This window comes from Lutra lutra, chromosome 3 (assembly GCF_902655055.1).
Source record: "Lutra lutra chromosome 3, mLutLut1.2, whole genome shotgun sequence".
NCBI lineage: Eukaryota > Metazoa > Chordata > Mammalia > Carnivora > Mustelidae > Lutra > Lutra lutra.
Genome location: NC_062280.1, coordinates 19,855,058 through 19,869,736, shown reverse-complemented (window position 1 = coordinate 19,869,736; position 14,679 = coordinate 19,855,058). Strand labels below are relative to the sequence as shown.

At 35.7% G+C, this 14,679-nt stretch overlaps 1 protein-coding gene across 1 annotated transcript in view; it reads right to left on the bottom strand.

Annotated features, from left to right (window-relative positions):
- Positions 1-14,679, bottom strand: part of PTH2R (parathyroid hormone 2 receptor) — an 89,170-nt gene that overhangs the window by 31,926 nt on the left and 42,565 nt on the right. The window contains exons 5-7 of the mRNA XM_047721434.1: positions 13,374-13,471; positions 9,998-10,187; positions 8,663-8,816 (exon numbers count right to left, since the gene is read on the bottom strand). Coding sequence (XP_047577390.1) covers positions 8,663-8,816; positions 9,998-10,187; positions 13,374-13,471 — 442 coding nt within the window. The remainder of the gene's footprint in view (positions 1-8,662; positions 8,817-9,997; positions 10,188-13,373; positions 13,472-14,679) is intronic.

Below are 14,679 nucleotides of genomic sequence, written 5' to 3'. Positions count from 1 at the left end.
AAAATGTTGATATATCAACGAGAAATTCCACTTAATTTTCATCTTGTCCATTCAAAAAAATGAGCAGGTACCTTGCTGTCATTTGTTCCTGAAAGTCTAAAGATTGAAGGTTGGGCCCAATTTTCCCTTGAGGGATAGATCCCTCAAGCTATATTGGGAGGGGAGAGAAGTTACTGGGGCCAGAAGAGGCAGTAGTTGGAGCACTGGACTTGACTCGTGCCACCCTGACAGCTACAGGCTTTCAAGGAGGAGTGAAGAAACATGACAGATTTCATGAGAAGCAGCAGGGAGGCTGTCATTTTAAAAAATTAGAACTTAGCCATTCTAAAAGAAGCTATATTGAGAAGTTACAAAACTGAAAAGTTTTGATCAGTTTAGCCTCTTCTTTTTGAGGGGTTCATATTGGCTGAAGACAAACATTTGCATGCATTTAGACCAAGGGGTGCCTGCTATATGAGTCTGGTGAATTGAGTGTGAGATATGTATCCCTCATAAATGTTAAACACCTTGTGAGCTTGTAACATCAGATCTATTACATTGACTTTCCATAAGCCTGAAAAGGCCACCTATGGTAAAGGCTGACTGTTCAGTTCTTGTTATAGTTGATAAGACTCTGACAGCACACACAAAAAAATCACAAATAATAGCTTCTGTGGAACACAGCAAAATAGGACCAAAGGATTTAATGGACAACTTCTCATTCTGTGGAATTTATGAAAGTGGTTAAAAGAAAGGAAAAAGAGAGCATTATGGAAACATTGCAAACGTTAAGAAGCACCTTAAAAGGGAGAGAAAAATTTTAATCTAACTTAGAACATTTTTTACTAAACACAATATTAAATTATTTCCTTTTAAAAACACACTTTCGGGGCGCCTGGGTGGCTCAGTGGGTTAAGCCGCTCCCTTCGGCTCAGGTCGTGATCTCAGAGTCCTGGGATCGAGCCCCGCATCGGGCTCTCTGCTTGGCAGGGAGCCTGCTTCCTCCTCTCTCTCTGCCTGCCTCTCTGCCTACTTGTGATCTCTCTGTCAAATAAATAAATAAAATCTTTAAAAATAAATAAATAAATAAAAATAAATAAAAACACACTTTCAATTTTTCAAATAATCTTTTTTTAGCAAAAAGTGAAAAAGAATAGATTCAGATGTAGGAAAATGCTATTAAAAGTGAAAACAAGATGATATCCTGCAATAGAAAATTTTTGGCCTTCTCAGTGATCATCTAATTGAATTTAACCTCAGCCTGCCAGCGTGGCTATTAGATTTTATGATTCCATGTTCAAATTTTATTTGTTTGCTAGAACATCTGAATTTCAAACATCATTTTGAAAATGCTCAAATTCTATGAGAATTGGAAATTGTTTTTGTCAAAATAGATCTACTTAGGGATGCCGGGGTATGCTCAATTGGTTAAGCATCTGCCTTCAGCTCAGCTCATGGTCCCAGAGTCCTAGAATTGAGTCTTACATCGGGGTTCATTGCTCAGTGGGGAGCCTGTTTCTCCCCTGGCTGCTACTCCCCCTGCTTGTGCTCGTTCTCTCTCTCTTTCTTTATGGCAAGTAAATAAATAAAATATTTTAAAAAACAGATCTACCCAATTCTAGTTATTCCTTAAGTTCAGTTCACATATTTTATCTATCTTTCTATCCATCTCTGTATCTACCCACCTACCTATCCATCCATCCGTCCATCTATCCCATAACCATTTATTAAGTGCCTAGGTATGTGTCAAGGATTACTCTACTTTCAGAAGATAAAACAATAAACCAGCAATATCCCTATTTTTCTGAAGCATATGCTGGAAGGAGATGCAAAACTAATAACATAACTTTGGTTATCAATCAGCACTATGAAGAAAAAACAAGAATGATGTTGTATAATGCAGTAGAGTTCCTTCTGATACAGTGGTTCAAAAAGTCCTGATGCATCTCCCTTTACTCTTCTGCTGCTTTGACTATCTTTAGTCTTGATCAGAATTTTCACATTTTCTCATTTATAGGTCTTTATCTTTTGCTTCCTTTACAATCTCCCAATCAAGCAATTTCCTGTGTGGTGTTCTATACACATTGATCAAGGGTCCTTGGGTTGGAATTCTGTTTTAGATGATAATTATAACAAATACCTTATATCAGATACCATGTCTTAATGAAATTACTTTTCTCATCATCTTGGAAGACTTCCACTCACAAAACTAGCACAGAGGCAACTATGGATGAAAACGAATTGAAACCACTCTGAGATTTAAAGATTTTTTTTAAGATTTTATTTATTCATTTGGCAGAGAGAGACACAGCAAGAGAGGAAACACAAGCAGGGGGAGTGGAAGAGGGAGAAGCAGACTTCCCACTGAGCAGGGAGCTCTATGTGGGGCTCAATCCCAGGATCCTGGGATCATGACCTGAACCAAAGGCAGACACTTATTGACTGAGCCACCCAGGTATCCCTTAAGGATTTTTGATCACCAATATTAGTATCATATTATTACATAATTGAGAACACATAAATATAAGGGGAAATTTTTGGAAATTTAGATGTTATTTTAAATTTAAATATTAATTTGAGTAAATTTAATGTAAATTTGAATGTTAATAAATGCATTTACCTTGAGAACTGAGTTGTCTTCATAGAATGTCAGTATAAATAAGTGACTCTGAGAGGGATGCAATCTTTAGACTAAAAATAAACAGATGTGGGTTCTTTTTTTTTTTTTAATTTATTTGACAGATAGAGATCACAAGTAGGCAGAGAGGCAGGCAGAGGGAGAGGAGGAAGCAGGCTCTGCACTGAGCAGAGAGCCCGATGCGGAGCTCGATCCCAGGACCCTGGGATCATGACCCAAGCCGAAGCAGAGGCTTTTAACCCACTGAGCCACCCAGGCGCCCCCAGATGTGGGTTCTTGTGTGGTTCCATTACTACTGTTCTTTAAAATGAAATTTTGCACTAACTAATAGTAGTTAAAATGTGTTAGCAATTAAACCCTTCCTTCACATAAAACTTAGCAGCAGCCAACTGCATAAAACAGAAATGCTCTGAAGTCAAAGATCATGAATAGGATCTTCTCACCTTGGTTTATGTAGTTTCATCTTGTTTTGGATATTTCAGAAGCTTCATAGAACCATACCTTAGCCTTACCCTCTTCCTGTGGTCCTTACTGTAGTATTGTAAAATCACAAACTGATCATAAAGTATAAAGTTAGACCTAAAAAGTAGACACCCATCATGACATAGGATGCCTAGCTTTGCTAAACACATACAGTATCTTACCAACCAGAAACCTTGATTTCCCTAGGAATCCATCTGTATTGACTGCTCAGACACAAAACTCTAGGTTAGGCTTCCAGTTCCCTCACTACTCATCATAGAATGCTGGAGTCAATACCCATCACCTATGTTTCATCCTTTAAGGAACCCAGAAGTACCTCTATATGATTTTGGCAGTATTGTTCTCAACTCTCTAAGCCAATACTGAAGGAGTACATCTCTCTTTCAGGAAAATTGCAAAGCCTTTGAAAGTCTTTCATTGCTACAAAGATGAGGGTCTATTTATAAAACTTTAGAAGAGCTACCTCCTCCTGAGATGGAATTGCTATAGGAAACAAAAGGAATATTTTAAATATGTATCTAATTTATAATCCCAAAAAAATGCTCTAGAATAGAGTAAGGCATTGTGGGAAAGGACCAGTCTAAAACAGAAGAGCTACAATAAAAAAGAAAATGTTTACTGAATTAAATATGGCCAGTGGGCAGAAACGGTAAAAGATCAAATTGATGGAGATGAAGTGAAATCTTGAAACCAGGTGAACTCAGTGAGATAAATCTACATAACTGCTACAAATATAAATCTAAATGTGACTATAATTTGTTTTATTTTAAAGAGGTAATAATTTATATAATCTTAAATGGTTAGGAATAAAACCCCAAAACACATCTAAAAAGTTTGGGGAAAAATGATAAGCAGAGAGATTCAAATTCTGTATCTTTCATAAAAGTAGGCCTGAAATATTGATCTTTTATTGACTCTAATGGTTATTGACTCTAATTTTATTGACTCTAATTGACTCTAATTGTTTATTGACTCTACCTTCAGTAGAACTAGTAATGGTATTAAAAATCATGAGGGAAGAGAGAAATAGCTTTCCTAGGTTTTTAAATTTTGTTTGAAGCCAATGCAAGATTTTTAATTATGTAAAGGTATTATATTGACTATCCTAAATAATTTTTTGGAGAACAGATCTTATAAATCAAATATTTTGAATGTAATATGTATGATCAGAATAGGCAAACACAAAACAAAATAACCTACTGGGTCAGACTGCATGCTTATTGTGTGCAGAGACTTCAACACATATCTCTGTGTTTCAATTACATTACTGCCAACTGGATAATCAAAAAATATTTGCTGAATTGAGATCACCTGATACAGAAATAATGAAACTGGACATGTAACATCTCCTGATTATTTTCAGAGACTACAGCATATGAAAATATTCTATAGGAAAACTTGGCAACAGAGACATGACTACACAGTATAATCAGGGTAGGTGATCTTATATGATAATATGTACATTCTGGCATTTTATCTGAGAGCTGAAAATTAAGAATGGTTGCTAATATAGAGGCAAATTACCACATTAAGGATAAAGAAATAAGACTGACACCTTTCAAATATAAAATTAAATATATAGGAAAAATAATGCATGCTTGGAAGAAAATGGAACCAAGAATAAACTGCCTTATTTATGAAAAAATTGAGGCAAGAAGAGGGAAAATTAAGAACATGGTTGATTGAAAGAAAAACAGAGTCATCATTGGAATTTGCCTTTACTCCTCTATACATTTGTTTTGTGATGAAGATGTGTAAAAACAGTTATTTTAAACATTTGCCTCCAATTTATTAATGATCAGATATGGCATCTTCTCCTCTTTAGATTGTAATTTCCTTCCCATCCAATTTATTCTTAAGAATCAGCAAAATCAATGTAAATATTATAGCTCCACATCACTATAATGGGAATAATAAAGCTCTATTTATTTAGCTGAAGAGAGTTTAACGTTATCATGATTGGGTCCAATGAGTAACAAAGGAATCCAAGCAAGGTCTCTTCTCTAGTGAAGCCAATAAATCACATCATTGGAAGAAAGTGTGAAATTGGATTCAGTGTAAATTACTCTAGCAAAGAATCATGCAAAGCAGCTATAATGTTTTTGATCATTGTTTTTCTTAATGGAATCTAGAAAAATGATCAGAAATCTTTTGATTTCTAAATCAGATGATATTCTAAATAGAATGTCAGTGCTAAGGGGAAAATAGTCTATTAATCAAATAGACTTAGGTATTGAATTCATTAAATAGTAGCTGCATTTAAGTAATGGAGGTTTTTTTTAAGATTTTATTTATTTATTTGAGAGAGAGAGAGAGAGAGCACATGTGCATGCACTCTTGTGAGTATGGGAAGGGGCAGAGTCAGAGAACCTCAAGCAGACTCCAAAATGAGTATGGAGCCTGTATGGGGCTCAAGGAAAGACTCACCGGGGGCTCAACCTCAGGACCCTGAGATCATGACCTAAGCAGAAACCAAGGGTTGGACTCTTAACAGACTGAGCACCCCAACAGTGGGGAGATATTCTTTAAAGAATATTACTATAGTTATATGCACCCTAGACTAGAACCTTTTTTTAATGGAGTTGCAAACAGAGATTCAGAAGGTAGATCAAATGTGGAACCATAATTCTCTAAAGATTGGTTATCAGTGTTTTAGATTGTGCTTAATTGTGTGTGATACAGCACATGTAAAATGTTTTTCAAAGCAAGCTTCTATAGGAGGCCTACTTGCTTTCATGTTTGTTCCTAAACCATTTGATGAAAAGACCACTTCAAGTAACGATGCTTATCTACTGTAGTCATCATTCCAATGCCAAAGTTCTTGTGAGCAAATCAATAAATTTGTATAGGAAGGGAAGAAATTCATATTCATGTCGAACCCACTGGACTTTTTAAAAATTCTGGGTTTTTTTCATAGAAAGGTCTGAAAAATAACTTCGCAGGTTAAGTGAGACAAACTCCTGACTTTAAAGAGGAACAGACTGAGTAACAGAGGATGTGAAGAACAAAGGCAAAAGGAAATGCAGATAAAATTAAACTTCTTTATAACCTGGAGCTCATTGACAAATACTTGAGGCAGGCAGAATATGACATTCCTCCAGGAACTCCCAACTGTTTTAATGTTAATGTCTTGCTAGAGGGGAAAAAACAACCTTAGCTTGACAATAGCTAGCACCCCCCATCCTATAAGTCTTTTTTTTTTAAGATTTTATTTATTTATCTGACAGACAGAGAGCACAAGTAGGCAGAGAGGCAGGCAGAGAGAGAGGCGGGCGGAAGCAGGCTCCCTACTGAGCAGAGAGTCCTGATGCGAGGCTTGATCCCAGGACCCTAGGATCATGACCTGAGCGGAAGGCAGAGGCTTAACCCTCTGAGCCACCCAGGCACCCCCCACCCCCATCCTAGAAGTCTTATTTAGCATATGAAAATCCTTTTGGAAACTTCGTCTTTACTTCCCCCACCTCCAAAAAGTATAGAATCAATTGCACTTCACGATCCCAAAACAGTTCTTTCTGCCCAGTGGTCCTGTCCCAGAGCTTTCATAAAAACATCCTTTTGCACTTAATAATGTCTCAAGAATTCTTTCTTGACCATTGACTCAGGAACCTCACTTCAAATCACATCAATAGAGACCAAGTAAGAGTTCTGGGGGAGTTGGCTATCAAACCAGTAAGTACATAGAGAAAAAAAAGGAATTTATTATGTATGACCAGTGGTGTAGAAATCTAAAATATAAAATGTAACTCGGACAAATGTCTACATTCATTGTTGAATTTTCTATCAACACCTTTACCAACTTCTAGTAATTATATTGGTACACAGATATAATTTTGATTTAAAGGCAAACTACCAAAAACTATTCAGAAAATTTCCAAAGTACCTAAAAAGTAAAATATCCTTTTCATTTTTTTTTAGCAACTGCTAGTCAAAGGGAAAGCTTTAAAAAAGACAAGCTGCCTTCAGAAATAAAGTTTTATTCACAATAATCATTTCATAATAAATGAAATGTCATAGTAAATGGACCCTTTGTTTTCTTAAAGTAAATAGACCTGCTAGTTATTCATTAACTAGCAGAAAATTCAATGTTCCCTACTTCACATTTTCAAATGTTAAAAACACAATATTAAAGCCAAACAAGCAAGGAAATCTTACTTTGGAGGAGAAAAAAGAAGCCCTTCAAATTTAATCTTGAGCTGCTCAGTTAATTTTTTTTTAATATGCTGAGCACCTTATAACGTGGGTATTAAAATAACAATAGAGATCTGCAATTGTTGATCATGAGGCTTCTTAATTGTAACTACATATGAGTTTCAATTTCTCTTAAATTTGAACAAGCAACATCCTTTTCCCCATGTCCTGTTGAGTTAATGCCTAGTCCAGTGTAGTGCTGAGAAGGCATTTTTGGAATGTGAGATAAATATCCCCTTTTTTTTAAAGTACTTTTGCAGAAAGTAATCTGCATCATTTCCTTTCAAAAGACATGATAAGTCTGCATAATTAGTTGGTAATTTGTATCTTTAAATGCAGTCAAGATGATCTTATAAATTCCTTTATGGAATTCTCATCATATAATCTAAAAATGTAAATCAACATTCATTACTATAGCTTAGAAATTTAAGTATCAAAATATTTAAGGTGAAATTATTGCCAAATCAGGACATTTTGACATAAGATATGAGCATAGCAGTTCTAAATGTGTATGGTGAACAATGTGTTCTTTTATATTTCCACCAAAGAATTCTCTCAAGAATCTGACCTAAGAACACTAACCATAAGTTAAAGATGGAAAGTTTGTTACTACTGGGAGGATTGTAGACTTGATCTTAATAATCTTCCCCAATGAACAGTGGAAGAGAAAGAAGATATAAAGGTAAGATGGAGAGATTTCAGGAAAATGGCTGAAAGTATGTTAAGGATACATGATATAGGAAAATGCTGAGAATTCAGGACAAAGTCAAGAAAGAGTTCTTGAGTTGTGTTTGGTAGAAAAGGTTGTTTTATTAAAGCAAGGGGACAGGACCCGTGGGCAGAAAGAGTGGCTCTTGGGTTGTGATGGACATGTGACTGTATACTTTCAAATTGTGAGGGGGTTAATGCTAGCATAAGTCCCTAAGGAATTTTGGAAACAAGGTTTCCAGGACCCTGTGGAGCTAGCTATTGTTAAGAAAAGGTCGTTTTTTACCATATAGTAAAAGCTCAGTTCTGAGACACTTCAGATGTGTGTCAGTGGGCCATATGCTAGAAGGATGATTGCTAACATGTACCTGATGGGTAGAGATAAAGGAAGTTTCCAAAGGAATTTTTACATGTTAAAGAAGACTTACTGGATCTTGGAGGTCAGCATAATGTTAAGCTAAGATTGCCTTTTGCCCTTAGCAAATTGTCAACATTGAGGCACCTGAGATCCTAGAGGAATGTCACTCTTCTTGTTTCCAGTGCTTGTCAATGGGCTGTACATAGTAAGGACATTTAATTTTTTCTTTTGTTTTTGTCTCTCACATCAGTAGGTTTAAGATAAATCCATAATACAGTTTAAAGAGAAAAGGGATATAAATACCTTACCCCAGCCTATCAAGATGAAGCCCCACAGGTATTTGGTGTCCGAAAAGAATGCCACAAAGATTAGACTATGCAGGTAGAGACCTTCCACCAAGATCCAATAGTAATTTGTAGCCAAGAAGTAAATGAACATAACAACAGCAATCTTGCACCCAATCTGTTACAAATAAACCAGAATTGCACCATATTAGAACTCAATTATACTACATGAAACATCAGACCATGAAAAAGTAGTTCTGTATTTCTTTTTTATGATCTGTTTCCTGTCTATAGGCAAGCCAAGACTGTTGAATGAGACCAGAACAAAGTTATTTTAAGACAGCATCTCTAAAACTATCAACTCGATTCTATTTTTAAAGTAAGTTTTCCTTTAAAAGTCACCAAAAAATCACTTTTCCTTGATTTTCCCTGTTTATGAAAATAATACTTGATCGCCAGAGAAAATTAGGAAAGTACAGAAAAGCATAAAGAAGAAATATTAACCATTATTCTACCATGACTTTATTTTATTCTCATTTTTTTTCTGCCCCAAAAGTCAATGGCTAAAATAATATGCATTTACTACATCTTATGAACCCATGCATTGGCTAGGTGATTCTGTTGATCTAGGCCAGGCTCTGCTAATCTTGAGAGCTCACTCCCAGAGCTCTAGCCCTCACTGCCACACTATCACTCCCACTTCTGTTCTATTGGATAAAACAAGTCACAAAAACCAGCCCAGAATCAGAATCAGCAGGGACTACAAAGTTACAGGGCAAAAGCCAAAGCCAGAGAAAGGGTATTAATTCATACCATCAAGACATATAATCTATTACACTTAATTCCCAGATATAGTGCATCAGTGATTTAATTAACTGAATTATTGAGTGATTCTATTTACTAAGTAACACCAGCATATTTCAGAGCAGAATCAAGTACCCTGGAATCTTATATTGGAACAGGCGTGAATCTACAATAAAGTAAATGTCATGGGCTTTCAAATAACACAATTCTGGTTTGGCAAGTGGGCTTTTTACTTCTGAACATGGCAAGCCATGACAGCTAGTATGAGCCATACATCAAATGCACTCCGGTCATGTGATTTTTGAAGTTTCCATTCCAGAATGTTCTTACAGAAAGAGCTCAAGACTTTTAATAGTCTAGGATGATGAGTAATTAAGTGTAAAGCTTAAGGACAGAATTGAGGTAGTAAATATCATTACAAAAAATGGTCATCTATCTTGGTTAATTCAGAGATTACATAAGCCAAAACAAGTTAATATTTAGTGGACTGTAAAATTTCACTTGTCTATAATGTTACAGGAATTAGTAATGAGAGAAAGTGGTGAAAACACTTACATATTGTGATTTGTCCACAGAAGGCATTTCTATGGAACTTTGTAGGTCATCCTGCAACAACAGGGACTGCAGCTCCTTGACTCCTATATGAGCATGGACCACTTTGTCCTTGACAAAGATGCTTACAGCTCTCAGCATGAAAGACACAAACAAGTGCATGTGGATATAGTTCCTTGTGCAATGTAATCGTCTATGGAAAGAAAATGTTCAGTATTTAGATTTGGATGAAATTAGACATAGGGAAAGAAAATACATAAACAAGTCCATACTCTCCTCCAAAAAAGAAGAAAATACAGTAAGCCTGAACTAAGACAGAAACCCATTACTATCTACTTCCAGTTGAAACAACTGGGATCAAAAACTAAAATGTAACTTTTTGAGAAATAATTTCAAATTTAACCTGATCTACTACTATGTTTATCTTGATTTTGCATAGTTAACTATTATGATATATTATACTAAAGCATTATACTAAAATATATATTACAGTAATAAATGACTAATGGAGAATCATTTTGAAAAGGGATAAACATTATTAAAAACGGAGCTTTCAGGGATGCCTGGGTAACTCAGTTGGTTAAGTGTCTACCTACTGCTCAGGTCATGATCCCAGGGTCCTAGGATGGAGTCCCACGTTGGACTCCCTGCCCAGTGGGGAGTCTGCCCTCTCCCCTTGCTTATGCACTCTCAATCTCTCTCTCTCCCTCACTCTCTCTCAAATTAATAAAATCTTTTCTTTTAAATGGAGCTTTCACATTTTCAACACATACTCTACAAGAAAAACTAAAATATTTTGATAACATTACACAACTTTATGTCCTAGTAATATTAAAGAGTAAACAAACTTACTTTAACACAAAACCTTTAACAAAAAGTTTTGCGTTTATAAAAGAATCTTAGACACAAGTTAAGTCATAACATACACAGAAGAAGATACAGTATTACTAATTTCCTGTACAAAGAGCTAACTCCAAAAGAGATCTTTTCTTTAGTTTAATGGGAAAATACACTAAGAAAGGGTTGTAGAATCTAACCCACCTCTACCATTGCTTGACTGCAAGACAAGACAATACCTTCCTGTACAAAGATCACCCTATTACTACTTCTTTTCCAGAAAGGACAAAGTACACAAGTATAAGAGAGTAAGAAAAAATTTTAATCCAATAATATGTTTTTACATTTCATAATATAGTAGGGATAGACCGACTGAGAATGAGCTAAATTTAGATATTTCAGAAATATCTTGTTTGTATGTTAGGAACACGCATGCAAGTCCATTGTACCCAGACAGTCCTCCTCATTGGTCAATTCCTTTTGGGCAGTGTGTTCACAAGTGAACAGGATTTGACCAGATAGGTTGTCACGTATCTGTGGAAATTATTGACCACAAATAGTGCCATCACAGTATACAAATGGGTACTGATTTTTAGAAGACTCAACACTATTTACTATCCTAATAAAAAAGCATTTTGTTGTGTGAAACAGAAGAGTTTCTGAAATTTTTGTGTAACATTATGCTATATAGTTTAGTAATTATATAAAAGTATCATATAGAAAGAATTTGTTAAATAGTGATAAATTACTATGTAAATTGAAGAATTACTACTTAGTGATTTGTATCCTCCTGAAATTTTATGTAGAAATTTTTTTCTCATAAATATTCATCTATTATTCTGAACAACCAGAGCTACATTTAGTATAATAGAATGAACTCTGGATAGGAATTAGAAGATGAGGTTCTGTTTCCAACTGTACTACCTACGACCTTGTGAACTTGGACACTGAACTTTAGGTCCTTAGGTCTGTAAAATGGGATAATACTGCCAAGCCAATTTCATGAAACTGTTTTGAGGAACCCCACCATAATTCCACAAATCTGTGTTCCCCTTCTGCTTTAAAAACTTCATGAGCTCCCTATTCTCTACCCTTACAAGATAAAATTCAAAGCCTTTGACAAAGACCTGCAAAACACAGTGCCGCAAAATCTAGTTTCTTCCTAGTCATTCCTATATGGCCACTCCACCCTATGCTCCAAATGTTGCATTCTCATGGGATTCTTCAATGTTCCCAGAGTCTACCCTGCTCTTTTCTGCCTCTGAGTTTTGCACATTCTGTTCCCATCATCTAGAATATACTAAATTCCTTCTCATCATTGAAATATCAGTTCACATGTCAATGTGTTCTAGGAAGTCTCCCTCTCTTATCTAGTCAGTTTTAGCCTCTTTGGTCATCTATCCTCATTCTTTTTCCCCATGCATAATTTAACACTGAAGTCTTAAAATGTTATTGCCTTAATTACTATAGCTCAAGACCTTCCATTTCTATCCAATCCTCAATCCACTGCCCCTAGTCAGGCCACCATCTTCCTTTCCTGAGTTACTCTAACAGCCTCTTCCAAATGGGCTTCCTATCATGCTTCCCACCAACTCACACTCCACCTCACAAGTGACCTTTCATGTCATGCTTCTGCTTAAACTCCTTCAGTGGCTCTTCGTCACTCTTAGGGTAAAGTTCAAATTTCTTCATATAACCCACAGTCTCACTACCCATCACTCATCTGCACCAAAACTCTGAATTCTCAAATATTCCATGCTTTGATCTAAACTTGGGTTTGGAATTCTGTCCCCTGGTATTCTCTTTGGGATACATCTTATTTATAGTCATGCATCTTTTGAAATTTCACTTCATACCCTTACTCTGCCTTCCCAATTACCATACACCACCTGAATCATACCATTTCTCACACGTATACTAATTGTTTTCTTAGTTATGTGTATCACAAACCAGGTGCAAGCATCATGAGTATACATTTCCCATATATGTTGTACACTGCTTTATCTCCATATTGGTGCTCAAAATTTTGTACTGATTTATACCAAATTGAATTGAATTGGGCAAAAGTTTCAGTGGATAAAAAATAAAACATAACAGAAGCAACAAATATGACTTCTTTAGATATAATATCAGATCATTTGGGGGATTATTTAAAATGAATTTCTGTCCAATGGCACCAAAATCATTTGGGAAAAATGAAGTCTTTGCAACATGAATGAAAATTTTTGCAGCTCATTCTGCTCTACCCAGCAACACTTTGCAGACAAATACACTGTAGTGCAGATCTATAGGCTTAATGGTTTCATAGTGCTTTGATGTTTTTAAAGATTTTTCTTTTAGCTTTTAAACAACAACACTAAAACCCCTGAATTTCCTCATGAAAAATAAATTTTCGAAGCCAAATAATATTATAACACTAGGCTGAATTCAAAAACTTGTGCTGGGAAAAGTATCTCGGCCAGAAATTGTGAGACCTCACGTCTTCTATGCATAGGACACAGAACCTGTCCCTTCATGGAGAAAGGGATTGGGAATCACTCACCTGAAGTAGCCAATGATGAGAATAGCCACAGCCAAGGAACCGAAGGAGACAGAATATCCAATTGTGTACATGACATAGAGGCGTTCAAAGAATTCTTGCTGAAGGGGAACAGATTTAATTAGAAAAATAACTTTTAACAAGTAGATGCGAATAAACTTAAAAATCATGCTTCTTCCTGTTTAGACAGGCAGTGTGTTAGCACATTTATATAACATAGATTGTTAATCTGGCCTTTCTTTCATTTCTATGTTCAAGTGAGAGATTTTTTTGGTTTTTTTGTTTGTTTGTTTTTCTAATATTTTATTTATTTATTTGAGAGAATGAGAGAGAGAGGGCATGAGCAGGGGGAAGGGCAGGAGAAGTAGCAGGCTCCCCACCGAGCAGGGAGCCCCCCAACACAGGGCTCCATCCCAGGACCCTGAGATCATAACCTTGAGCTGAAGGCAGAGGCTTAACCGAATGAGCCACCTAGGCACCCCTCAAATGAGAGTTAAAGATGTAATAATAATAACATGTGGCATTTCTTGTTTTAGTGAGGTCAAATCAAATGTTGCAATATTTACTCAGTGAATTTTTGTGCTGTCCATTTTAGTTATTTGGAATTATATACCTAATGTGATAGTTGAAGTAAACAAAACATGTGTTACAGGGCTATTCTAAGAGGAAACTAGTAAAAAAAACTTTCATTTTTGGAATATTATTTCTATTTTTCCTTAAGCTTTTTACTGAGCTGTAATTTACATGAAATAAAATGTACAGATGTTAAGTGAGCACTTTGATGGGCTTTGATAAACCACGTTTGCAGCCAAAAAACCACCCACCATTCACTTCCAGGTAACTACTGTTCCAATTTCTGTCAACACAAATTGGCATCAACTGTCCATGTACTCTGTGTACTTTTTGACTATTCTTAGCCTTCTTAGAATTAGATAACATATACTTAGTATATACTCTTTTTGTCAATATACTATGTAATTGTTCTGTATCTCAAATGCAGCGCCAGTTACAAAAGTTTACATATGTGATGAAATGACAGAACTATAACACACAAATGGCACCATGTCAGATTTCTCCCTCCAATATTTTAGTATAATTATGTTAGGATGTAACCATTGGGGAATACCAGGTGAAGGATAAATGGGGCTTTTTTTACTATCTTTTCCAGTTCTTGTGAATTTATAATTATTTTTTAAAATTACAAAGGAATGGACCATTGATTCATGCAACAATATTGATGAATGTCAAAAACAGATGGAGTCTTAAAATTGTACTGCCTTAATTACTATACCTCAAGACGTCCCATTTC